The 27,160-nt window shown below is 39.1% G+C and overlaps 1 protein-coding gene across 3 annotated transcripts in view; it reads left to right on the forward strand.

Moving 5' to 3' along the window:
• PIK3C2B (phosphatidylinositol-4-phosphate 3-kinase catalytic subunit type 2 beta) overlaps positions 1–27,160 on the forward strand; it is a 100,024-nt gene that overhangs the window by 35,165 nt on the left and 37,699 nt on the right. For all 3 annotated transcript variants that reach the window (XM_026676848.2, XM_087959704.1, XM_087959703.1), the window contains 7 exons: positions 8,037–8,148; positions 10,432–10,511; positions 11,052–11,115; positions 16,698–16,844; positions 18,081–18,114; positions 19,367–19,562; positions 22,434–22,556. In XM_026676848.2, coding sequence (XP_026532633.2) covers positions 8,037–8,148; positions 10,432–10,511; positions 11,052–11,115; positions 16,698–16,844; positions 18,081–18,114; positions 19,367–19,562; positions 22,434–22,556 — 756 coding nt within the window. The remainder of the gene's footprint in view (positions 1–8,036; positions 8,149–10,431; positions 10,512–11,051; positions 11,116–16,697; positions 16,845–18,080; positions 18,115–19,366; positions 19,563–22,433; positions 22,557–27,160) is intronic.

The following is a 27,160-nucleotide window of genomic DNA, read 5'->3' on the forward strand; positions in this document are numbered from 1 at the left end:
AAAGAGATCAGCTTAAGTCCAAATCTCTGCTTATATTAGTTCTTGGATCCCACGTATAATGCCTGCTTGATCATAACATTGCGCTCTTACTGTTCTTATTCATTTATTCTTTCCTTTCTTGCAAATTTGGAGCTCTAATTCATTCTTCCTAAATTAGATTTTTTCAGTTTGATGTTTTGTGCTATCTGGACTACAAACCCCACCTCCCAGTCGGCCTGGCCAATAATAATGCCGCTTAGAATAATGGAAAATGCACTTCAATGAAGCATAGTACCAGATTAAGGAGAAGTGGCTTAAATGACCTTCTTTAGTCCTATTTAGTTGAAACTGTTTTACTCGGATATATAAGTAATGTTGAGATGTATCCATTACCAATGGCAATTTGAACAGTGAATTTTGCTTTCTATTTTACAAATGGCAATGTACAACCCGTTACTTGCTACGGTTGATATTTTCTCCTCTGCTTAATGCAAGGGAAACTGCTGCCTATCTTGCTTGTGTACAAGGACAGCTTTGTTAGCCTGCAGGGATGGTATCCTTCCGTCTTTCTTTTCTGCCTAAATACCACCCCACAGAATCCTTCCCATGCATGTTGCCTTATGCCTCTGTCAAAAGAGAAAAAAAGCTGCAGCTTTTGCATTTGAAGACTAAATCATGTCAGCTATAGACTGCTATTTATTGTCCCTGTTTTGAAGGTGAAGCACATTAATCTGTGCTTTGTGGGGGTTCCTTGAATACTAATAAATGTACAAATGCTCAGTGGGTTGTTTTTTTTTAGGGAGACTAAACAATCAGTCAAAGCTCAAATGTGTGTATAGCCTATAAAAAGCTGTTCCTATACTGCTCTGTGTGCTTGTGTGCTCGCGCACATTGAAATGAACTGTCTTGCCCCTTCTCTGCTCTGCCCCACATCCGCCTCCTTGGCAGGACACTGAGTGCCGGATGAAGTGAGCAGGAGTTCCTTGTTGCCTCTCCATCCACATGGAAATATCTTCGATGAGCTGGTGTGCAAATGCCCTGGTCTATTAACCATGCCCCAAATGTTCCTTAGAAAACCGGGTTTTTTTTCCTAAGCTGTTCCACTAGAATGTTTTGCTTAGCTTTAAATTTGTTCTCGCTGCCTAAGAGAAGGATTAGCAAAGCTGACACTAGATAACAGCAATGGTTCACATGCCTTTCACCCTAATGCTGTTTTGACCTGCTTAGATGAGAGTTGCAACTGTAGTGATTATCAGCCCTATGATGTGGGTCAACCCATTATTTATTAATGTATTACAACATTTCTATCTTGCCACAGTCAAATGGTTCTTAGGGATTAACATAGTATAGGAAAAAATGCTTAAAGGACCCACAGTAGAAATAAGATCAGCATGAAATGAAAAGAACATAATGATAAAATTGCAGCTTAGTAATAAAAGAGGTCAAAAATACCACTGAAATGGTTCAGCGTACTTAAAATGCTCTCCAGAACAGTTTTGTTTTCAGCATCTTTCTCAATGCAAGCGGGAGGGACACATCTCAATCTCCTTAGGGAGCTGTTCCATAGATCCACTTACTAGTACTACAAAGCTGAAACTGCTGGCCCAACACCCTTTCCCTCCTAAAAGTAGGACATAAGAGCAGTTTCTCCCTAAAGGACCTGATAGACTGGATTGACTCTCCTTGGTCCAGGGGTCATATGGATATCTACGGCCCAAGCCATAAAGATTTTTATATGGCACATTAAATTAAGCCTAGAAGCTAATTGGTTGCCAGTTCAGAGCCTGTAGCAAAGGGACTTCCACAGTCTGATTCCAGTTAGCACAAGGGCAGTCATAGGGGTCCCCCGCGGCGTAAAAAAGGTTGGGGATCACTGCTGTATGGTAATAAAGGCATGAGTTTTTATTAGATGTTCTTGTGCCTTGCAAGGCTGCAACTAACACACCAATTGAAAGTTGCAGTTCCTACTGGTTGCACTAAAGCCATGAATCCAGAAAGATCCTGGATCTTTCATGAATTAATGAAAGTCATGAATCTGCTGTATCAAGAGTAATTTCTGCTTGTCCGAGTTAACACTTACGTTGATGAAAGACCTTAGTAGACAAATAGTGCCTCTTGTGTGGGAACTCAGCTTCAGTCAGGTCTGTCCCATCCAGATCCTGAGAGACTTGAGCATCCAACAATCTTCCCTATAACCCAAGGGCAATATAAAGTTATTTATCATTAGCATGCTGATGATAATGCATCCCAAATTGCTGGATAATTTTTCACCATTCATATAGAAGTTTAGTAGTGGTTTAGAAAAAAATTATGGTTGATTGTATCAAAAAATTCTTGAGATATCAAAAGAAAGGAAGCACCAACAATAAGATACAAATAAATATTTCCCTTCTTGCTGCAGAGCAGGGTAAGCAAGCATTCTGGTGACAAAATACTTGCTCACTGAATGGAGAAGTGCATATAAAGCATTTTCTTTAACCAGAGCAATGCCATGTAGACTTTCTGTCATTGGCACAGAAATGTATAGGAAAGAGGGAACGAAAGGAAATCTTCACTGTCATGTGACCCCTGAACTATAGTTTCCACATCCTGGTAGATCCTGCTGCTGCAAATACATTAGAAATTATCAGAGGCAGAATTTCCTGCTGATTTTGGGCAGGAAACAATATAAAACAATGGAAAAAAGTTAAATGAGAAGTAAATTTAATATGACAAGAAAGGGAGGTGGTTTGGAATGTACAAATTCTCTACAATAATGGGAGGGAAAGAAGGCTTCCTAAATTATCAAATACTGATAATAAAATAATGGTTTTAAAAGACTGGCACCTGGCTGGTAAAAAGCAATCCATCTTTGCTCTAAATGATCCTTCTTGTTCTTGTATGTTAGCCAGTATAATTTTTTTTGTTACAGTAATGTATAGTGTTGATGGCAACACTGAAACCAAAGGCAAATTATAGCACAAAAAACAACATAGGCTTTCTACATGCTATCAAGTCTCAGTGCAAATAGATGACAAAATTATTTTATTGTTCTGGCAAATGATAATCTATTCTAGACATTGGGGCATTTGATTCAGAGAAGCTCTGCTGGAGGTGGCATATATTCATTCATTATATTTTTAAAATTTACGTGGCCACTAACTCAAAGTGACTCTGCACAGCTGAGAAAAAGTCATCAACAAAATGGAGTTCATTTAAAACAAACTAAAACAATGAAATGGCAGCAGACTAAAATATACTACAATCCAACCTATTGGGACTTGGCTTATCCAGACCCCAAAATATGGAGGAAGATGTCTTAATTTCCTTTTTTAAAGACCTGCAGGTTTGGGATCAGCTATATCTCAGGGAGCAGATAGTTCCAAAAGTGAAGGGCCCCATCCAGAAGGCATACCTCCAAGGTCTCCTAAGATGGTATTGTCACATTGAAGAGGTCTGGAGTACGCCATCTTATATTCTTGTATTCCTTATTGGTGATGACTAGCACCTTGAATTGTATCCAGAGGTCTACTGCAAACCACTTGAATTTGTGAAGAAGGTATAATGAGGAACATACATGACTACCTCTGCTGCTGCATTCTGGACTAAATGAACACACGCACCTTTGTCTAGTCCAGAAATGGGTGCAATTTGTGCAAAAGACAAAGTTGTATGAAGACTTTTCTGGCTACAATTGCACTTGCCTGCCGGCAAGTCCAGGAGGACACCCAAATTGCACAAAGTCTAAACAGGAGAGTGTAGATATACTAAAGCAACTGTCTATCTCAAGATTAAAAGGGTCAAATCTATCCCAGCTAACATCACAGACCTGAGGATTAGTCAACTCCATAGGTCTTGCCCAGCTGGAATCCACCTTGGGAGTGAATTCAAATGATTTTATCCACCAGGTCTTGAGAATAAACTTCATAGCAACCCTGGAAGCTCTCTCCCAACTCCTCTTCATTCAGTAGAGATTGGGTTGCCCTGAACTGTGCTGCCCGGCAACACTCATAGGACACAATGTTGCTCACCCCTGGTTATCTGCAGGGGAGCACCCCAAACAACCCTCAGTCTCTTCTCCCCCCCCCAACAAAAAAAACAATAGTAGCCCTCCTACCCATTCCTATCCCAGCTTTGGAGGATAGGCACCCACTACCCCCAATTTAGCTAGATCTTATTCTTATAATACACACTATATTCTTTAAAAAAAAAGATTGTAAATATATGTAATTATAAACCCTCATTCCATTCCAGTTCAGTTCTATCATTAATAATCATTAAAATCTTAACATCTTTAACACTTCTTTTCAATTAAATATCATACTTCCTTAAAAACACATATAATCTCCATAATTAATTTTTCCCTTATTTCTCTTCACATATGTTTTATAAATCATTAAATATACCTTTTATTACATTTATTTATTGACAAGCATTCCACTGAATTACGATAGCTATTTTATCAGACATTTTAATCATACATTGTTTCATATTTTCAAAAATTATTTCTGTTTCTAATATAACCATATTATCTTATGTACCTTTGCAGAATCCCTTTTTCCATTAAATTTTCACCCATTATCTCTAAATAGGCCCTGTTCTCTGTATTTTGTGTCTGTCCTTTATGACTTCTTTTCCTTTCTTTCTTCCCTCTCATCTTCTCCCTCCCCTTTTTACCCCCTTGTCTCTCTATTTCTAATTCTCTCTTCTGCATTTTCCTCTTCTGTTGCTTTCTGATTTTATACTTATTTTTCACTCTATTTTTTTTTTTTGGAGTTGTTTTTCCCAATCTTAAACTTTCCATTCTCTTTCCCCCCTTTCCTTTTTTCCCCCATCTAAGATTACTTGTTCATTAAAGATGGCTTCTTCTTTATCACAATCTTCTTGTTCTGCAGGCATTTCTTGTTGTTTCTCATAATTCCAAATCTCCATTTCTAAAAACTGAAATACAAAGCAAAAAGAACCTCTCCCTTCTTGTGCATCTTCTTTGTACTTTTTAAGTTCCATTTTCAGTTCTTCTAAAAGTGGAGCCATTTTAAACAGTTTTAAACAACCACTCGATTGATTTTAGTCATTCAAATACAATAACCAAAAATCAAGAAACCATCAAGTAATCCAAATAGTCCCGAGTTATATCTTCTTATTTCTTTTTCAACTTTCTCTTCCTGAGGTTTTTGTTGCGAAAAACTGGTTTGAGCTTCTTCAGCGACAGACCGAAACCTCATTTCTGCGAGGCTTCGATCCGTGCTCGCCGCTGGAACGCCCTGAGCCAGCTGGCTTCGGGGATAAGCCACCCCGTAGAGGTGGTGAAGAGGGGGGAGACTGCCTGCAGGGTTGAGGAGAGCCACATCTCTCCTCCCCAGCTGGCCATTGCTCCCTTTCCCGAAGGCGGTTGTAGAGGTGGTCAGAAATGGCCACCACAAAGAAGAACTTGACCGGAAAAGAATGTGCAGGAGGAAGATAAGAGGAGAAAGTTTTGTTTGACCGGGTCAAACAGCAAAAGCAACAAATAAGGTACCCTGGAATTGAAACTATTAAAAAATAATAACATTGTTCCCTAAGAAGATTTTTAAGCTGCGAAGGAGAGAGAAAAGGGAAAAGATTTGGGGTTTTTTCTCCTTTTCCTATACTGACAGCTAAGAGACTTAAGTAAGAAATTGGGAAAAAAGTCCACTTTGACATCAATAGGCATTTAATGCTGAAAATCAAAAATCAAAGGGATAATAAAGATTTCTGGATAATTAAAAGCTTTTGAAAATAGGAAAGGAGAGAGGAAGAATAAAAGGGCAGGATCTGGAAGGGAGGAGACTGCCTGGAATTAAAAAAGAACTTATAGCAAAATCCCAACAAGACTTCCAAAAGATACATTCTAACTAAAAAATTACCTTTTAAAGCAATCAGTATATGTGAATTAAGTGTTGCACATTGCCAGTGTATCAAATGAATGTTTCTTACAAGTCTGTTATATCACTTCCTTAAAAGGAAATACTATTCTGGTAGCACATCTGACTTTTTACAAAGTTTCTTTTCCCAGACTTTGAAGTTTTGTTTTACTCTGATTTTCTTTCTCCACTTTAAAAGTAACTCTCTCTCTCTCTCTCTCTCTCCCTCTCTCCCTCTCTCTCTCTCTCTGTCCCCTGACAATCACATTTTTGTAATGACAGCTGTGCTGGATGGGCAAGCCAGGATGTAGGGTGGAGAGAGATAAATACTAACTTTTCCTTTTAGACTTGCAGGTAAAAGGGCCAGACGTCCTGTTCCATCTACTGTGAGGTAACCGCCCCTTTCCTCCTGAGCCCTTCCAACCATTCATTTTTCTGCATGAGAAACTGTACAGGCCACATAGCCTGTCCCAGGCCTTCTAAATTAACCCGTTGTCTTTGATAACTCGAACAGAATGGCTTTATTATTTGCATTGTTGTTTCTGAACAAAGAAGGTACTGTATTTTTTTGGAATACAAGACTCTCTGAAGTATAAGACGCACCTAGCTTTTGGGGAGGAAAACAAGAAAAAAAATCTGCCTCTGCCTCCCAGCAATTTGCCTCCTTGCAGAAAACGCACCCCGCCGTACACCCCATTTTTTTGCCTCCACACAACTGATTTTTGGCCTGTTCCAGTCAGCAGGGATTGGAACAGGTGGAAAATGGGGCACACGGAGGCCAAAAATGGAATGTGGAGACCAAAAATGGGGCACGCGGAGGCAGCAATAGGCTATGTCAATCCCTGCATCCTGAAACAGCTGATCATCAGGAGGCTGATCCAACTGACAACCAGCTGCTTGTGCTAATCAGGCTGAAGCTGAAACAGGGTGTTTGCTACAAGGAGGCAAATTGCTGGGAGGCAGAGGCCAAAGGTTGGGGGCTGGCGGGGCTTTGGCAACATTCGCTGCATAAAACGCACAGACATTTCCACCCACTTTTCAGGGTGGAAAAAGTGTGTCTTATACTCAGAAAAATATGGTAGATCTCCAGTGGCTCAGTGATTAAAGTGCTGTACTACAGGCTACTTCTGCTGACTATCGGCTGCCTGCAATTTTGCAGTTCAAGTCCCACCAGGCTCAAGGTTGACTCAGCCTTCCATCCTTCTGACGTGGGCAAATTGAGGACCCAGATTGTTGGGGGCAATATGCTGAGACTGTAAAACTGCTTAGAGAGGGCTGTAAAGCACTAGGCATAAGTCTAAGTGCTATTGCTATTGCTATCTCATTCCTGTTCTTGTCCTTTCTCTCAGACAGCAAAATGACTTGGTCCGATCTTGAATATAGGTCAATAGAACAACAGGGAGTTGCATTTGGTAGTCTTCATTCTGATGCAAGCAGAAACCCAACATCTTTCCCCCAGACTTTATAACATCTGGATTTAGCAGAAGCATTTGCTTCTCAAATTATTTTAGTATATACAAGCTTCAGGGAAATTGTGGTATGGTTATCTTTGGTTTCATGTTCCTTTTTCTGTCAGGTTATTTTTTTTCTTTATTTTAAATCATGTACTACAAAGATTAAATCAATATATCCTTTCTTTTTAAGATCATCAGTTTTAAGTGCTATGCTGCTATGTTTTCCACTAGACAATGAAAACCATAAGAATGTGTGTGTGTGTGTGTGTGTGTACATACATAAAAATAATGATTGAATTTGCAAATAGTTTTCTTGGGGAAGAGAACTGAGGCATAAAAGTCCTGTATAACTAAGTGCATGATTTATTCATTGTTTCTAAGCTAAGCAGCAGCAAAGGTATTCTTGTTCTGCACTATACACAGAATCATGAGGGTCCAGGGGGTGTGGAAATGGGGTAAGAGGAAGCAAGCAAGATCAGTTGCATCATTACATCATTGGAGAAGCAACATGGATTATATAATTTATGTCAGTTGTGTTCCATTGCAATCAGAAATTACTGTACATAACTCATGTCAAAATTTGCACAATGACATCATGACCTGTATCTGACATCTGTGTGTAGGCCACTGTATATCTGGTTAGAAGGAATTTTAGAAAACTTTGTTACTGGAATAATCTCAGAAATATACAGGGGAAAAAGTCCTTTACTTACATTTTCTGTACTTATTTGTATCATTCCAGCAAAGTTCCACTAGGAAGTCATGAATATATTCAACACTGCAGGAAGTTTGACATAGATATCCGGTTGCAGCTGATGAAGAGGAAGGCTGTTCGCAGTGACCTGGCTAGGACGGTAAATGTCTGGCTTGTAAACATGAAAATAGGCTCTGACAAAATTATTGCTTCTTAGCCGATTCTAATTCAGTATTTCCATTAACATCATGTAAGAGCAAGTTTGATATAAAAATAGTTCTTATATGTTGAGGGCTAAGACAGGGTCTTGACTTAAACTTAACTCTTTATATCATTTTTAATATTTTATTTTTAATCCATAATTATCAGTTTGACCTTGTTGCTTGCCTAGTTGCAAATCTTTAGTTGAGGACTCTAATCTTATTTATTCTTAAAGAGGAATAATAAGATTCAGCATATGTCTAATGCTAGAGGGTAACAACATGCTCTCCAGACTAGAGTCTTAGAACCTTATTTATGGTTAGAGGCATAATCTTAAAGGCATCTGAGATTAAACTGCTAATATTCAGTACCAAAAATATAATCCCTCCATTTTAATAAAATATATCCTATATGTGCTAATTGTCTCAGAGTCTTCATATATATTTTAGCAAAGATATCCCACCCCCAGATCTGCCCAAATAAAACCCAAAGTTCAGCCCTGCACACCCTGCACAAATATCTGATGATATTATTAACATGCCCACTGAAGTCCTAGGGGCAATTCAAAATCACTGTATTAATCATCAAAGTAACTCTGGCATCTGGCATCTTGACTCCTGTTTAAATGTCCCCTGCAATGTAGAATACCTTTCTGGTACAAGTATGCTTTTGATCAGATATTCTGATACCTGGGGAATGAGAATAACGATCACACCTGGGTGTCTGTTTATGCAGAATACTTCTTAGAGCTAATAGCTTCATTTTATACTTCTGCAATTAAAGTGTATCTTGCATTGCAACTACTACAGTGTTATTTTGTGTTGGACAAATTGCATCTCCCTAACATAAGAGAAGTTATCAGTGGTATAATTTCAGGACAGTAGCTTTAATAAATAGAATGTTGACAAGCCAGTAGTGATGTACAAAAGAGTGGGCCTATGTATGTAAAATTAAATGCTCAGAGCTGAATCCCTTGCTTTAATATTTTCATATAAGAGACTAGAAAATCAACTGGTAGCACCTTAAGATATCTTTTTTCAGAGGGCAGTTCTACGGGTCTATTCTGCTTCCTCAAAAATCTAAATCAAATTTAAAAACTATTTTCTAGAAACAAAATTGTTCCTGCAAATTAATAAGTAAGTAATCCTTTTGTCAGAAAGAAATTCACTGCTCTACTTCTTGGGAAGCATTTATGCATATAAATATCTTTTGTATTAAAAGCATTGTTTATTTATGCATTCATTCATTCGATCAATGTATATGGCAGCTATTTTACAAAAAAGAGCTCAGGGTGGCATATAAGGGCTAAAAACAATTGACAATAACCATGATGTCCAAGGTCATTAATACAACCCAACTCATAACCAACAGAGCTCATCTAACCATTTGGCCCAAATTACCTGGGTGGACAGTCAAGTCTTCAATAGCTTATAAATAACTAAAAAGGCTGGGGCCATCTGGATCTCTAGAGGGATGTTGTTTCATTGAGCAGGTGCTTCCACAGAGAAAGCTTTACTCTGGGGTCCAATAAGATGACATTATCTAATGAAAGGGACCTGAAATATGCCCTCCACGATAGATTAGTGAGGTAAGCAGACAGTATGGGAATCAAGTTGTCCTGCAAATAGCCTGGCCCTGTGCCATGTAGGCTTTATAGGTAATGACCAGCACCTCCCAAAAGTCCACTGGGAGCTGGTGCAGTGGTGCTATATAGGCCTAAAAAGAAACACCAACAGCTGCAGCTTCTGAATGCCTTTCAGGTCCATTGTAGAGTGCATTACAGTAATCCAAATGGGAGTTGATTAAGGTGTGAGTCACTGTGAGCAAAGCTCCCGGTCCAGGAATGGGTGCAATTAGTGCACAGTTAACTTGAACGAATGTACTCCTAGACATGCCTACCATTTCTTCTTCAAGCAGGAGACATGAGTGTAGGAATTACACACTGATTAAATGTTCCCCCACACAGATGGAAAATTTCTGGATCCTTGTGGGGAGGGTTAGGGATTGGAGGTTTTAAAACTGTTTGGCCTTGCCAGGGTTAAGCAGGCACCTTAATCCAAACCTCAACACCCTCATGCCATTGGATAAGAATCTTGATGGCATCACCTGGTTGGCCCAAGACAGAAATTTATAGTTTGGTTCATTATTGAACAATAACACAGGCAGCTTTGCAGAAGGCAGCTTTAGCAAGTGTAACAAAGAGATGTTGAATATTGTTGAGCAACTCCTTTTCTTAATGTAGGTGAATGATGACCAAAGCCCTTCCACACTCAACCACTATGTTCATCTACAAGAGAGGCCAATCAAGCAGACCATCACCAGGTAAAAAAAAATGAATTGAAACTGCAGTGTAGTTGGTAGAGAAACTACACAAATAGAACTTCTGTGGACTGTGGCCAGGGGTGTCAAACTCACATCGTCACATGATATATCGGGACTTTTTTCCCCTTCGCTAAACCAGGCATGGACACGGCCAGCACATGACGCATCTGTCCTGTGGGCCGGGAGTTTGACAGCCCTGGTATAGGCTAATACTAAATGACAAAAAGACACATAAAGAGACATAGCACTATCTGAGTTCTTAATGTGGGCCAGCCATGTTTGCAGGCCATATGGGGAAAATCTGCAACTCACTGGTATGACATGGTTAGCATGAAAATCTTCCATGTTCAACCTTGGCAGCTCTAAATATGGCTGGGAAAAACTCATGACTGAAAACCTGAAGAATTGCTAATCAGGACAAACAGTTCTGAGCTAGAAGTGTGCATACAGGCTTTGACTTGACATAAATCGATCCTCCACATGAAACAAACTTTTTTCCATTTTCTATTCTGAGCTGTTCATTGTTGCTTCTTCCTATAGGCAGGCCCTGACCCTTCTTTTTGATACTTTCCACAATGAGGTGGATGCATTCTTAGCAACTGAGGTAAGATGGCAGTGTTCAGATTTGGGGAGGGGCGGGCAATATGTTGATGGCAAGCTCAATTTCAGGAAATGGCAAGCACATTGGACCCTCTCATGGCTGGACATGTCAGTAGCACTTCCAAAGCATAACCTCAGAGAGCTGTGCTGAAATCAGAATGGTAAATCCCAACCCCAGCAGCAGATTAACAGCTGTTGAAACCAGTCAATGGTTGGGTTGGGTTGATGCTGCTACTACTGCTATGTTTATCATCCTCAAGGTAAAGGGCATAGAGTGGAGATGTTGCCACACATGATGAGTAGGTTTCATTGTTGCTACCTCTAAGGAGCCCATCCTGAGTGGGTACTCCAGATTTGGTGCTTGCCTGAATTATGCTTTTAAATAATATTTGGGACTTTGCTGTATTATTTGATGTGACTGAATATTACTAGACATGTAAGTATTATCCTTTTGTAATCTCTAGGATGTGAAATCACCCATCCAAAATGTTGCAATGGGTAGCCTAGCAATTCCACACCTCTTCTTCTAAGTCACTCTCATCTCTAATTCCTGACAACCACCCTATTGCAAGGCTTACACTTTTCAGAATTTGTACCATTATGTTTATCTTCTTGCTTCCTACCACAGCTTGTTTGAAGAACAGCAGAATAAGAAGGTTCTGAGCTTTGTTTGTTTATTAATTTATTATTCAAATTTGTGTAGTCACCCATCTTATATAACAAAGATATGCAACTTTTGGGGGGCTGAATGATACATTCAGTCTTCCAGAACATATCTAGGGCTGGCTGCCCACAATAGAAAGGTCTAGAATACATGAACAATTGTAGTATGTTAGGCAGCACCAAGGCTGGCGTATATATACTGGTAGCACATGCTTGCAGAGAAGGTGCATCACAGTTTGAGTGGTATCAGTAAAAATTAAAATCAGATATGAACAATGAGAAGCAGCAGCTGAGCCTGGGTTGCTTTGTTATTTTAGTAATGGTGGGCAGGATGGCTATGGGAAGCATTGGGTGGTGAAACGGCAGCGGCACTTGAGGGACCAAGTGATGCAAGAAAGTCCTCAATATTATTGTGCAAGACATTTCAGCATAAAAGGACTGTAATTCATAGGTTCGCTGCTACATTGGTGGCAAATTTGAAGAGCTCAGAGGCTCCATCCAGGCCTTTTGCAGTGTGGGGGCTGATTGTGTACCTCTGTTGTAAAGCAGTGTAACATCTGATAGCTTTTGTGTGCTTTGGTTACTCATTTGAAGATACCGAAAACAGTATTATAATAATAAAACAAATATTTTGTGATAATTTAAAGAAAATAAGTGGTAAACATATTTCCCCCACTGTGGTTTCCTCCAGTATGTTCCCCCACATCTCATTGCTCACAGCTTGTTTTATTTCCTTTCTGAAACTGGTCAGAGAAGGTTTTTTTTAGTGCTTCTTTAATGGGACTAGGTCTGCCTATAAAGATAGACAGTTAACACAGTTCTTACTCACTTCACATTTTCCTCATTCCATTTTGACTGCTTTATGGGAGTCAGATTTCCCAACATAAAGTTGGGGCTGTCAGCATAAGGGTACTTGGGATGGCAGCCAAGAGGCTGTACTACATAGCAGTATGAACTATCAGTCAAAGCAGGAAAGAGAAAAGAAAAAAAATTGGGTGTAGAGAAGTGGTTCTGAGGTTCTATTTTTTACATTGTCAGCAGAGCACCATAAGGTAGAAAGTTCCTCTTTGTTTCAGTTTTCCTTCCTTTTAGAGATAGTTATATATGTATGCATAAATGCATTTTGGTTTTGCTGCCAGGATCAGATCTTTGTGAAGCTTTGGCCTTTGCCCAGCCTTTTCTTTCCATTTAGAATAATCTGTGTTATTCAACTTTTGATGCAGAGATTAGAATGTTTGTTCTAGATCATATGAGTCATTGAAGTATGGGATAGGGAAGCAAGAGATCCTTGGAGTTCTTGCAGATGTGATACATAGTCAGCACTGAGTGTAAATGTTCTCCTTATTTTTGTCTTGTATTTTCTTACTATTATACTGTTACTGAAAGGTAAGAAATTTTATGTCCATAAGGACACAACTGAATAGCTGTGATACAAAAAAGTGGAAAGAGGAATTGAAGAAGAACAAAGAACATGAGTTTAGAGTGGCAGATCCTTTTAAATGAAGAGACATACTGAAATCTTGAATTTTTTTTTATGTGAAGCATTTCCTTTGACTCTTCCTGATTCAGAACTTATAATTTTAGAACTTACAGAACTATAAAGAACTGATTAGAATAAGTCTCCACTCAATTGAATGGGACATACTTCATAAGCTTGCGCTGACAAAATTTGTGACTCACTATGTCATAGAAGTTAAAGATAGATGCAATAGAAGTCATGGAACAACAGAATTGGAAGGGACCTTGGAGGTCTTTTAGTCCAACTGCTTGAGCACTAGGATACCTAGATCCCTCTCACAGATACCAGATATCACCTATTCTATAGTTGTATATTTGGGGTTTTTTGCCTATGTATAAAACCTTACTTTTTTAGCCACTGAATTACATTTTGTTGGATAGGGCACAGTGTTCAAATCTCAAGAACCTTCTGATTTTGAGCCTATCTTCTAAAATGTTTGTTGTTGCCTCATTTGGTGTTATCTACAAATTTGATGAGTTCCCCTTTTAATCCTCTTAGTAAATAATTTGAATAGGTTGAAGAATACTGGGCCTAAGACAGAGCATGAGGTATCCCACTGCATGCTTCCTTCCGTTTTAGATATTGTAGTGTCTAAACATTGAGGACTACACACTGAGTATGATTGGTCAGCCAGTTGAGAATCCCATCTAATGGTGATGCTATCTATCTCACATTTTTCTGTTTTACCAAGAAATAGACTGTGGTCTACTTTGTCAAATGCCTTACTGAAGTCTAAGTAAACTATGTCTACAACATTTCCCTCATCAACTAATGTAGTCACTTTGTCAAATAATGCAGTAAGATTTGTCTGGCATGATCTGTTTTTAACAAACCCATATTGGCTTTTAGTAATAGCTTTGCTCATTTCTAAGTGTTCCCAGATCTGTTGCTTAATTATCTTTTTCAGGATTTTCCCAGGTATTGATGTCAGGCTAATTAATCTGTAATTTCCTGGATCCATTCCCCCCCCCCCTTTTGAAGATTGGAACCACATGCAGTTCTCTGGTAGTTTCCCATTGCTCCAGTGGTTTTGAAACATTTGGTTTGTGGTTCTGAGATCATGTCTGCCAGCTTCTTCAGAATCCTGGGTTGCAATCCACCTGGTCCTGGCAATTTGAACTCATCTAGAGCAGGGGTCTCCAACCTTGGCAACTTTAAGCCTGGAGGACTTCAACTCCCAGAATTCCCCAGCCAGCAAAGCTGGCTGGGGAATTCTGGGAGTTGAAGTCCTCCAGGCTTAAAGTTGCCAAGATTGGAGACCCCTGATCTAGAGTGAATAGATAATCTCTTACCATTTTGTTGCCTAGTTTGACTTGTATTCCTATTGTGTCTTCTAGAGTACTGCTTTTGATTGGTTAGTCTCCCCCACCTTTTTTTAAAGATAGATGCAATTAAGCAATTCCCACTTTCTCCCTGCTACCTGTTACTTCCTTGCCATCTTCTCCCATCTTCTCCCGATCATGATTGTATCACTATGATTATGTATCACTATGCTCAAAATGGTTGAGGTCAGAACCTGCATCATTAGATAAATTAGATAGAGCTGGTGGTTTTATAAATGTGTGTAGGGTGAAAAATATTATCAAAGGGAAAATAAAATATAGTGCAAAATAAGGTAAAGCTTAAGCTTATTTGTTTAATTTCTATCCAATCTAAGAAATAAACAATTGATGCAATACTTGGGACAAATATTATGCAGTTTTTGTGTAAGTTGTATATATGAGAATGAGAGAAACACAGGGAATTTAACTATTATTCTGTTTTAGAGATTATTCATAAACAAATAATTTCAAATACATATAAAATCCTAAACAATTCATATTTGATTTTGTAAAAGATTGAGTTGTTAAGTCCTCTGAAAAGGAAAAACAATACTTTTATAGCTGAATGTACATATAGAAATTTCAGAAAATGTTTGTGAAAGTGATTCTAGTTTCCACAGAGCACAATTTTTTACACTTTGCACATTGTTTTTCCTGTTTGATACACATCTATCCCTTTGTTCCCAGTTTTGCTTTATGGGATCCCATTTCTTCAAGTGCTGTCCAGTGAAGGAAGAGAAATATCTTTCTTCCACATCTTGCAGGTCTGATCCTTACAGACTATATGCAACAGAACCTTCTCAGGACTCTTATCCAATAAATACCTGCATTTTGCTGGCAATAGGTGCAGTAAGCAACAGTGCCCCTTAGTGGCAATTCTTTCTATGCCTTCTGGAGCAATCACTTAAATTACTGTATATTGGTGGAAGATGTTAATACCATGTTTCTCATATAATAAGGCCGGGTCTTATTTTTTTTTTTGAGCCCCCCAAAAATGGCTAGGCTGTCTTTTTGGGTGTGACTTAATTCCCCCCCCCCCTTGCATCTTCAGGTGGGTGGGCGGCAACGGCTTGGATGTTGACCTCGGCGTTGGTGGGGCACTTCGTATCGGGGTCAACGCAGGCAGCACCATATCCGGGTGTGCAACAAAAGTAGTTCCTAACGGCAAGACCCCCCCACCATTCCCCACCATTTCGCATGTTTTAATATAGGCCTTAATTTGGGGGGAGGGGCTTAATTTAATTTCATGCCTATAAAACATGCTGGGACTTCCTATTAGGGGAGGCCGTATTGTTGGAGAAACAGGGTAGTTTCTTTCACATGTCTTCCAAATTCTACATGAAGGAATTGAAACACAGGAAATTCCTTCATGTAGAATTTAGAAGTCATGTGATGCTATCTTTTTTCTTTTAAATTCAAGTATGACTTTAATGTTGAAAAGCATTAAAGACATATTTGAAGCCATATTTGAATTTAAAACAGAAAAGGTGGTAATATTTTTTTTCCACAACTTTCTGTTTAGTTTTTGGTCACAAAGATGGTGAAGAGAAAATAAGGACCATCTGTGCTAAAGCTCACAAAAGTTCAATAGGATTTGTCAGAGGTGAGAAAGAGGAACAGACTCTTCTAAATTTAGAATGTTTACTGTAGTGGTGCTTTTTAGATAAATAATGTATATATATTTCCAATAGATACAACGGCCTTGTTTTAACTAACCATAGATTGATAGTACTACATTGAAAACTCCAACCAGAAACTCTTACCTGTTTCACGCTTCCTGCCCTCTTTGGCTCATGCAATTTCATTTAGTGCTTTCATTTCTGAGAATAGGGAGAAAGCAAAACAAAAGTTTCTCACTTTGATTTTGACACGCTTCCCAAGGTATCCTGCTCTGAAGACATTCTTGCTGTTTCTTTTGGGAAGAAATATTCCACTGATATCAAAGGAGAGGAAATACTTGAATTCCACACCCATGCTGGCTAGATCTTAATGATTGTCAGGCTCCCAAGCCATGTGTTAATGCAAAGATATAAATAACATAATTGTAGCTTACTCTTCCCAATGTTTCAATTATTCATCCAGGGAGATTTCCAACTGAAAGCAGAGCGGGTAGTCCAGTCTGTCATGGCCATTTGCAATGCTTTGGCTGCTGTAGAATCCCAGGAAATCACTGCAGCCCTGAATCACCTACCACCTTGTCCATCTCGCATGCAACCCAAAATCCAGAAGGTAAGAAGTGAGAGTCTGAAAAGTTCAGAAACAGCAAGCTTGAATTTTAACATCAGAGCCAAATAGATGAAAATGATAGGAGGGGAATTCAATGTATGCGAAGATAGGACAAGAGATGCTATTGCAGCTGCTTCCCCCTCCCTCCCCCTTTTAACTACAATAATGGTGTGTTGCATTCTATCCAGTTACTTTCTGGAAATATGTTGCTTTCTGCAAAGGAACAATTGTTCTTTCTACCTTTTTCAGAGCAGTTGAGTTTATTTACTTACCCACATAGTTTTCTGTGCCACTCCAGACAAGTAAGACACTGATTAATATGTGAATAAGGTGAGAGTTTTAAGTTACTGAAGCTCAGTCCATTTTGGATTCTTTCATATTGTTCATTTACATGGCTTGGTTTTACAAAATACTACCGGTATGTGATAATTGGTAGTTCCAGCATGGTGCTGAGCTTAAAATAAATCACATTATGATTTAGTGCAATGTGTAAGCCCAGACCAGCTAATGGAATAGTTTAGGATTGGTGATTGGTAACTTATGACCATAACAAGATAGAAAGAAGAATTATTCCCTCATTCCCTCACTATCTTGACCTACATAATAGATGTGGTGTGTGGGTGAACTTTAAGCCATTCGCATTAGCAGAACAAATGAAACCTGAGGCAGACCCTCAGAGATGATCTATTTTAAAAGTAGCATTTACAAACTGAACCTTTCTGAGCTTATGAACAATAGTCTGATCAAAGGAAATGCCCCATGCCCAGGAGATAATTAAAAAACATATCTGGAAATGTGTTTACTTAAGACATTAGTAATTATCTCTGAGCTTACATTGACAGGTCAAATTGCTAGACTGCCTGAGTTGCATAAATGGGTAGAGTAAAGAATCAAGCCAAATTCTGTAGATAAATAATGTTAGCAATGCTCTTTTAGATATGTAGATTTCCCTATGTAAATCCCCAGCCCGCTTAGTTGTTGCTAAGATTTCTGGGAGTTGGTCCATCTGGAGGACCTTAGGTCAGAATAAAAAGATCAATGGGTATTTAACATTGGAGCAAAACAGTAGAATGGGTGAATATTTGCTATGATGATTTAGTGAATAAACTTAGTTAGGATTGATTCCTCATTATCTCTCACAGGTGGTTTTCGGAACTGAAACATGTCTCTGTACTGTATATAAGGTGGTCAACTCATTAACATTAACTATTTTCAATTTTGTTTTTTTTTCCTGAATAGGATCCAAATGTTTTGGCCATGAGAGAAAACAGAGGTAAAAATTTCCTCTCTAATTAATGAATTCTGGAGGCTTTAGTAGTCTGTAGTCTATAACAACAAAAAACAATCACAATAAAAACAACAATGGCAATGTATATTAATTTTCTGAATCATTTGACTTCTTCATTTAGAATGAATACATAAAATGGAAAATTCCTTTGAGCAAGATCTTTGGACAGCTGATTTATCTTGGTCAGAGCAGTAGTGGAAGATTTTCAAAAAATGCCAATTACACCTTTGTGAGGCTGTGTTTGCTAATTATAATATTAGAGTTCTCTGAAGTAGGAACTCTTATAAGAAGGGTTTTTTTTAAGTCAAAAGCAGTGATAGTGTGATTTTGGTTAAAACTTTTTCTACCCATTTTCACAATTGAAATAGATTCAGTTTTCATTCATAGAGCAAGCCATATGAATACCAGCATGTTTTGTACAGCAGTAGACACATCACAACTTTATAGAAAATGAGCATTCCAGGGAAGAAAATAGTATTCAGTTCAGTGCTGAAGAACTTGGCATTGTCCTTGCTTTGGGTTTTTTGTTTGTTTGTTTGTTTTATTTTTTTGTGGCCTAGGAAAACTGATTTTTATATAGATGTTAAGTGATACTACAGACATTAGTCAAATGATTATTGGTAGAAAAGAAGGCAGCCTCTTTTCACAACACATGATTAGGACATGTTACTTAAGATATTAGAAATTGTCTTCTGGAAGGCATGAACCAACAGTCCAAATGAGTAACTTTGGAGAAGAACGTGCTACAGTACACCTAGACGGAGTTCACACACTCTGATAAGACATGGTTTCTTTAATCAGCTTTGCCCAAAAAACCCCACACTTGGCTGAGGTTGCTAAAACATTAAGCAATAAACAAACATCCTTCAAAAATGACAGTTGCAAGATTCACTCATGCTAAGCCAAAAATAAACCATGTTATACAAGTAAGCAAGTAAAGATTTTATTTGTTATTTCCAAATGTTTAGGTTTTAATTTTTAAGCAATTTTTGCAAAATTTGCAAATTATGTTTTGTATACAACATGATGAACCAAAAACAAGCCTTATACCTAGGAATTTAGAAGTAGGGAACTCCATAATGGATGAGCACCACTTACAGAACAACATCACTGTGGTCAAAATGTTTGCCATATGTATAAGCTCCACAGGGACATTTTCTTGATGGGCAGTTAAAAATGAATTCTAGAATTCATTCTAAATTCTCACAATATCTAAATAGATTCCTCTCTCCAACAGAGAAAATTGTAGAAGCTTTGACAGCCTCTATCTTGGATCTTGTGGAGCTGTATTGTAGTACCTTCAATGCAGACTTCCAGACAGTGGTACATGGGAATAGAAAGCATTCATTCTCCCAAGAAGCCCGACTGCTTTCCTGTCCTCTCTCCTTCAGGGTCTATGCTACCCATCGTATACCCATCACCTGGGCTACAAGGTAAACAAGAACATATTTTTGTAATAACTTGGCAATGTTTGGCAAAGGACAACAGGCATTTGAAGCTAGACCTAGGGGCTAGGTTTGAGACATCAGTCTTTAAGTCCACCTTCAAATGAGAAAGCTTGCTAGGTGACTTTGGGCCACAAAGTTCCTTTTAGCTCTGTGTGCCTCACATAGATAACAGTGGAAAAGGTACTGCTGTGTATGGCAAAAAGATGAAATGGAATATTAAAATAATAATGTACAAGTCTACAGCTATTGGAGGGATACTGGGAAGCTTCATTCCCATTTTGAAGTGGCCAGTCACTTATATCAACAAAGACATCCTTTCTGGCACATGGGAGAGGGCATCTCTTGTGGTTCCCAGGCTATGGAATGCATCCCCAAGGAGATGTCTTTGGTCCCCTTTCCCAGTTTTAAAGAGAAGGCTAAAAACTATCGTGTACTGATCTTAAGTTAATTGCATTGTCTTGTTTTTATGTTTTATAGATTTCCTTTTAATTGTTCTAGGCTGACTCGAGTGTTGTATGAAATATAAATCTAATAAAATAACCAGGATTGTAGAAAAGAATCTCCTATGAAGATCGCCAGGGTTCACTTTTGCCATTGAGGTGTAAAAATCAGAGAGAGCATCCATAAGGGAACTGTATATTTAATAGTACACATTCCACTCCTTTCCCCATGACAGCCTCTTTAAAGTACCTTTAAAGAGGGTCTATTCTCCCTGAAAGAATGAGATTAGCTGGTCAGATGAGCAAGGTCTAAATACAAGATTCTTTGTTCTCCTGCAAGTCTGATTCTGGAAACTCCCTGGGATGCTCCACTAGCACAGTCCATAGTTAGGTACCCTCCCTCCTGGGCTTGGCTCTATAGACAGTGACAGATGGCTGCTTCTCAGCCTGGGCTTCCCCTCTTGGACCAAAGACTGCTAGTGGAGGGGACTCACCTAATGGATATAGAGACAATAAGAAGTGTGTGTGTGGGGGGTGTTTCTTTGTAAACACTCTTTGCTCATGTGTTTTCATTCCAATAAAGACAGGGATGCAGTGACTGGGAGTAATCCACCTCCCCAGCAGCAGGAACACGTGAGAGGTGGTTGCAGAAGTTAGCTGCCATCCCTCCAGGGACCTCTTGCTTTTGTTCCATCCTTAATGTATTCCACTGAATGAGTGATTCTGAACAAAAGCAGTAGCCTGGGAAATCCAAGTCTGTCCTGACCTTTGTTACCCAGTAAGCCCTCCTAGCATCATCGTTCGGCACCTGTCACATGGCTGGCCTTCTGACAGAGCACCCTGTGATGGCATTCTAAAAGGCGTATGTCTCTCCAGCTGGCTGAGAAGGAAGTAGGGAAACACTTCTGAAAAGATAATAACCCCAGGAAGCACCCTGTGGTTGGTCTGTTGGGTGTGTGAGTGTGTGTGTGTGTGAAAATCTGTGGGAGAACTGTCCCTTTCTAGCCGTCTTCCTCCTCCTCCTTTGTTCAGCTATCTGAGCTGAAAAAATGACTTGGATAAGGCATCTTTCAACTGAGATTTGGATCAGTTCAAAAGGTGACTTAATTTAGATTTTAAAAAGGTTTGGTTTAGACACCCCAGTCCTGGCCATAACTTGAATATAATGTATTGGGTTGGATTTCTGTGCCCAAAGCTACACCTTTATTGGATGCCAGAAAAAAAGACTCAGGATTTTAAGATAATAGCAAAAATTGTAAACTTTAGAATCTTGAAATGTGGAAATTTCCCTTTAAAAATCATAGACATGAAAGAGGATATTATTTTGGTTGTCATACAGTCATCCAAATGTTTAGACTGGATTTGGCATTTTTATCAATCTAACCCTAACCCTTCTCAAGGACCTGGGATAAACAGATAAAAAAAACTGTTTAATGGTGTTTGAAATATGGTCACAGGATGTTGTCTTGTGCAATTGACTGTTAGTGATTTTGTCAAACCTGGTGGTGTTCAAGTGGTTATTGTTATTCCAAAGTGTAAATCCATTTGCTCAAATATATTAGTCATACACACACACACACACACACACACACACACACACACACACGTCCACTGGGAGGAGGAGGGAGAGGGAGGGAGGGAGGGAGGGAGAAAGAGAGAGAGAGAGAGAGAGACCTGCTAGCTTTATAAAGCTTTATACAGCTTGAAGATTTTTGTTTCTTGCCCTCCAGGATTTTCATTGGTATGTCACATAACCAATCATACAAAACAAAGCCAGTATTATTTTGGTATAGAGGAAACAGGGACTATCCTATGATATTATAAGTATAGGTGTATTATTATTATTAATTGTTCTTTTCCATCTCAGGCATACAAAAGTGGCTAATAATAGCTTTTAAAATTAAACAAAATGTAGGGAAATTTTGTTGAAAGACTGAAAGCAGAATTGATCCTAACCCAGCAAACATGCTTTCTTATTCTCCTGCTCACCTCTCAAACCAACTTCAGATAAAAGTTCTTTCAAGGCTTCCGAAAATTTATTGGCCTTTAATGAATCTCAGGTGGGGAAGGGAAATTATAGTTGAAAGCCATCTACTAATTGGAGATTCCTCTGGTTGCATGAATAATCTTTGGGCACATTATAGACTGAACACGAATCATCTGAATTTTTCTTTTATTGATTGTTAGCAAGCTGGATAGGAGTTTTCTGGGCTTGGGAATAAAACCAATTCTCACCTGTGAATCAGTTGCTGAACAGGAAATAAATCAAGGCATTTTTTTTCATGTGAACCTCCTATTTTTTTCTGCATTGCAGTTACACGTTACTGAAAGCCTCCATTTTTCTTTTCTTTCTTTTGCATTGTGAGATAATGAGAATTTGCTCGTCTGACCTTTATTGTCATCCATCTTTCTACAGCTACGAAGATTTCTACCTCTCTTGCTCACTCAGCCATGGGGGAAAGGACCTTTGCACTCCTCTGCAAACCCGAAAAGCTCATGTATACAAGTACCTCTTTCATCTAATCATCTGGGACCAACAGTAAGGCATCATCTCTTTAATCTGCCTTTGAAGTATAAGAACGGGAGAGAGCTTGTACATTCTTAATGTGGGGAGAGAGATAATGGCTTTTTTAAAAATGTTTTTCTGTGAAATGACTACTGTTCAGTGGCAAAGGATATGATACACTATCTCCCAAGAAGGCTCAATCCATTTTTAAAATCTCAAGACAATGTGTCAGGAACCCAACAGTGTGCCTCAACCAGCCTGGAATAGTTATAATTGAGTATCATCAACATACCTACTGATAAGGGGTATGTGTGTGTGCGTGTGTGTGTGTGTAAGCACCCCTGCAATTCATTCTTGATTCCTGGTGACCACCTAGACAAGTACATGAATTGGCATTTCAGAAATAGCTTGCTGTTGCTTTCTTCTTGGGGCTAAGAGATAGTGACTGGCCCAGTCACCCAATGAGCTTCATGCTAAAAATTGAAATAGAACTCACAGCTTCATGTTCTGAAGCTTGATGTTTTAACCACTATGCCAAACTGACTTCAAGCTGGCAATGCCTCATCCCAACCTGGCAAATAACTTCTTCTATAGTTTATATTAAATACGGTGGGGAAAGAGAAACGGAGCCTGTGGCGTCCCTCATTGGACAGTGGTGGGATTCAACCAGTTCGCACCACTTCAGCTGAACCGATTGTTAAATTGCTGGCTGGCCCCTCCCCTCCCCACCCTGTCCCTCCCAGGTAAGTGCAGGGAGGCCCACTAGGCCCAAAATGGGATGCGGGGGGGTTGCGGCGTGCCCCCCCCAGGCCTGTTTTTGCTGCCAGGGGGCTGCAGGGAGGCCTACTAGGCCCAAAATGGGGCATGAGGGAGTGGTACCCCCCTGTCACTCATTTTTGCTCCCAGGGTGGCTGCAAGAGGCCAAGTGCTGCATGTCATCCCCTGGCCATACCCACCATGGCCATGCCCATCCAGCCGGTCATTAGGGGAGAGAACCGGTTGTTAAATTATTTGAATCCCACCACTGTCATTAGAGTACTCGGAAGCTTGACTATTCTACCCCCTTGTGCAACTATGTTTATAGGAGTTCTGGTGGCGCAGTCATTAGAATGCAATATTGCAAGTAAACTCTACCCACAGCCTGGAGTTCGATCCTGATGGGGCTCGGTATTGACTCAGCCTTCCAGCCTTCTGAGATTGGTAAAAAGACAGCCTGTATTGTTAGGGTTAATATGCTGACATTGTGAACCACTCAGGGAATACTATAAAGCATGATGCAGTGGTATATGAGTCTTAAGTGCTATGACTATCACTGTTATTCACTCAGGCAGGAATAAATCCCTGCAAAACTGTGTCATTCCAGAAGAATACCATTTATTAGTGGTATCAAATCCTGCTGAGAAGTCCAACAGGCCCAAGAATTGTATATTCCAGACCTGACAAAATAATTCTATCAGTGCTAGTGCTGTTTCTGGCCTATGTTCAGAAACAATTTGATCCCAGAACACTTTCTTCCTTCATCAGAACTCAAGGTAACTTTAGAATATGCTGGTCTGCCCCAAAATAATAGATCAGAATATCTATGTTGAATGAATTAGACAATGTTCAGTACATTGTGTCATCCAGTATCAAAACAAAGCAGCCTTTATAAAATACAGAGTGCCTGACTACCCATTGAACATAAACTCATGCACTGATAGTTATTGTTTATCCTCCTTTTTAATGGAAATTCTGCTTTATGTAATGAGGAGTAGAGAAGCAATATAGGGATGTGATTGTTACCTATTTTCTATCCGTTGTTTTTCAATTCCACATCAGAATTTCCACAGTGCTCCAGTTCTGCTTTTTGAGGGCATAAATATAAGAAGCAACTCTACAACGGGACTTTATTTCTAATATTCCTATGCTATGATCTAAAATTGTTCTAAAACATACAAAAAACACACAAAATCAGAAGGCTCTACAGGGCTTGAAAACTGTAGGTTGCTTTTCCATGCGCTGAATTTTTATAAAATAACCAAAATCCACTATCAATAAAAATGGGAAAAGCTTACAAAGCATGTGGTGCATATTACTCTTAAATGAAGCTATTATTCCATAGCTTCTGTACTATCGTCTTTTATTTTTTTTTCATGAGTAACCAACGTGTGGCTTTCCGGCCAAGTATCTGTTGGAAACTAGCTTGCAATATTAGAGGAGGAGGAACACAATAAACACAAAGAAAGAGGCTTCAGGCACAATTTTGGTGGCTTTTTGGCACATGCCCACGATGTGTTTGCAAACTTCAATCTGATCTTAAAAGGTGGGGGGGGGACTGTTTTTTATTTGTTTGGATGAAATGGGGGTGGATAGGCTCACAAAGAACAGATGGTGCAAAAGTGACAAAGTGGTCTGCTATGCAAAGTGTAATTTGTCCCTAACTGCTTTTGTGATTCTGCAAAATAAACCCTGCATGCTTGGACAGTTCTTCTCAAGGGCAGATGTCTACATTTGGGAATCTGACAAAATAACTTCCGAGGGATATTGGATTGCAAAGCAACGGAGAGGGACAGGTTTCTTCTGTTAACCCTACACTCCCTGCCAGAGGATATATAGTATACTTTGGAGTTGTCAAGGTGGTGGATAAGAGAACTAGATCCGAAAATAGCTCAGGCAGCAAGAAGTCTGCTGCCCACTGTTGAGCTACAGATAACACTTAGTATTTTTATTAAGCCATCTGAAAAGGCCGTGTGAAAGAGATAATTTTAGAAGTTGTCTCTTCCAGCGAAGAAAACCCTCTAGAATCACTGGAGACCACCATGGAAAGTGTGACCTAAACTTCTCTTGGTAGGAGTGCTTTATTCAAGCAAGTAAAAATGGATTAAACTCCAGAGCGAAAAAGCTGGAATGAGGCGCCTACCATGTAGCTGTTTCTGCATACCCCTAGCTAGCTGCCAGAAGGGTTTACAGACATGAAAGATTTTGTACAGCACCTTTGGGCTGTCTTTGGGTCTCTATGAGGCTTCCCTGAGCACAGGCGTGCCCTCCAGCCTTGCTTACGCTACAGGATCAGCCTAGGATTCAGTTGGAAAACTTAAAGTAGCTGTATAGAATGGAGGAATGGAAACTTTGGAAGAAGGTTAGTGTGCCCTTCCCTTCCCTTTAATCCAGCCCAGAAACCTCCAGATGAAAATTTGGCATAGAGAGGAGTTATGTGGAGGTTTTCTGCAGTGGTGATTCTCTCCTTTCTGAATTTGGCTTTAGCTCCAAAGTCCATTTTGTATGGCAGAGCTCACCCATGATATCTGGGTGGCATTAATAAATATATTTCTAAGCATATGCTACATGTCATTTTCTCAGCATTAATAACCACTTGTCAGCTATTGAAGACAGAACTTTTAGGCAAAAGAAGTGGTGTTTTCTGCATTTTTTTCACCATTTAAAATGTTTGGGAATGTGATTCTCTACTTGATGTCTTAGTAACTACCAGCACTATCTTTTGTATTTATTTAAAATGAAATACCATAGTTGTTCATTTGCTATAATGTTGAATGCTTAACTTGCACAACCTTAAATTAACTCTTGATTCAGCTGTGGAGCTGGCTGTGATCAAATTAACTTCCTTCAATTCATTCTGTTCCTGTAAAATTATAATGGTATTGAGAAAAGGCAAAGTAAAGCTCTCAACACTTTCATCCTCCTAAACTGTATTTTGAATAACAAAACAGTTAGTGAAGTGTGAGGATAATTGTCATGTTTATTTCAATGGTTAGGCAGCTATTCAGCTCTTTATATAAGACTCTGTGTCCTACAATTATAAATTCTAGTATGTGTATTAGAAATCTCTAGTTCAGATGCTAATCCTTTCTCATATAAACATTGCACTGTGTATTGTTGTCTCTAGAAGAACACAAATCGTTTTCTTTCCTAGTAATTTAGCCTTTTGTTTCTGAGCCTCAAGAAGAAAAATCCTAAATACTAAAAATCTTCTTTTGTTTGCCTTTTTCCATACGAAGAACTATTTCCTTCTGCCAGAATAGAGTGAGTCATGTTGCCTTAACCATGCTTTCCTCACTCACCCGCTCCAATGCTGTGCAGCAGAAGCTTCATATGAGATACTGGTGTTAGAGCAGTGATAGTTTTTCAGAGTGACCTATTTCTTCTTTGGCAGTAGCTATTTTCCAGAAATATTCTTGCTTTAGCAAAGAATCAATATGATTTGGAGGCTGGGTGGGTATGTCCCAGTCCTCTGGCCTACTTTTCTTTTACACATTCTTTGATAAAGAGATTAAATACATTAATAAACTAAATACATTAATACAAAATTTATACTTAACTAGCACAAAACAAAATGGAAGCTGGAAAAAAGAATTTGTCACAATTTAAGTCTGTAGGGCATTGCTTACAGACTTAAATTTTGAGAAAGCTGGCTTGAGAAAGCTTTTCATACAAGCTTATGAAGATTACTGCACATCTTTATCTTTAAACACAAAAGATGTGTTCATCTTGGGATACCTGCCTATCCAATTCAGCCCTGCAATTTAATATGTTGCAGTGTCCCAGAGCAGCCATCCTCAGCCTGGGTGCCCCCAAGATTAGAAACCTGTTACACCCATATTTCTCAAGCCAACATACCCAGTGGAGAATAAGTTCCAGAA

This window comes from Notechis scutatus, chromosome 3, assembly GCF_049901735.1.
Source record: "Notechis scutatus isolate UNSWTSFEM ecotype Mainland chromosome 3, rNotScu1.2, whole genome shotgun sequence".
NCBI classification, from domain to species: domain Eukaryota; kingdom Metazoa; phylum Chordata; class Lepidosauria; order Squamata; family Elapidae; genus Notechis; species Notechis scutatus.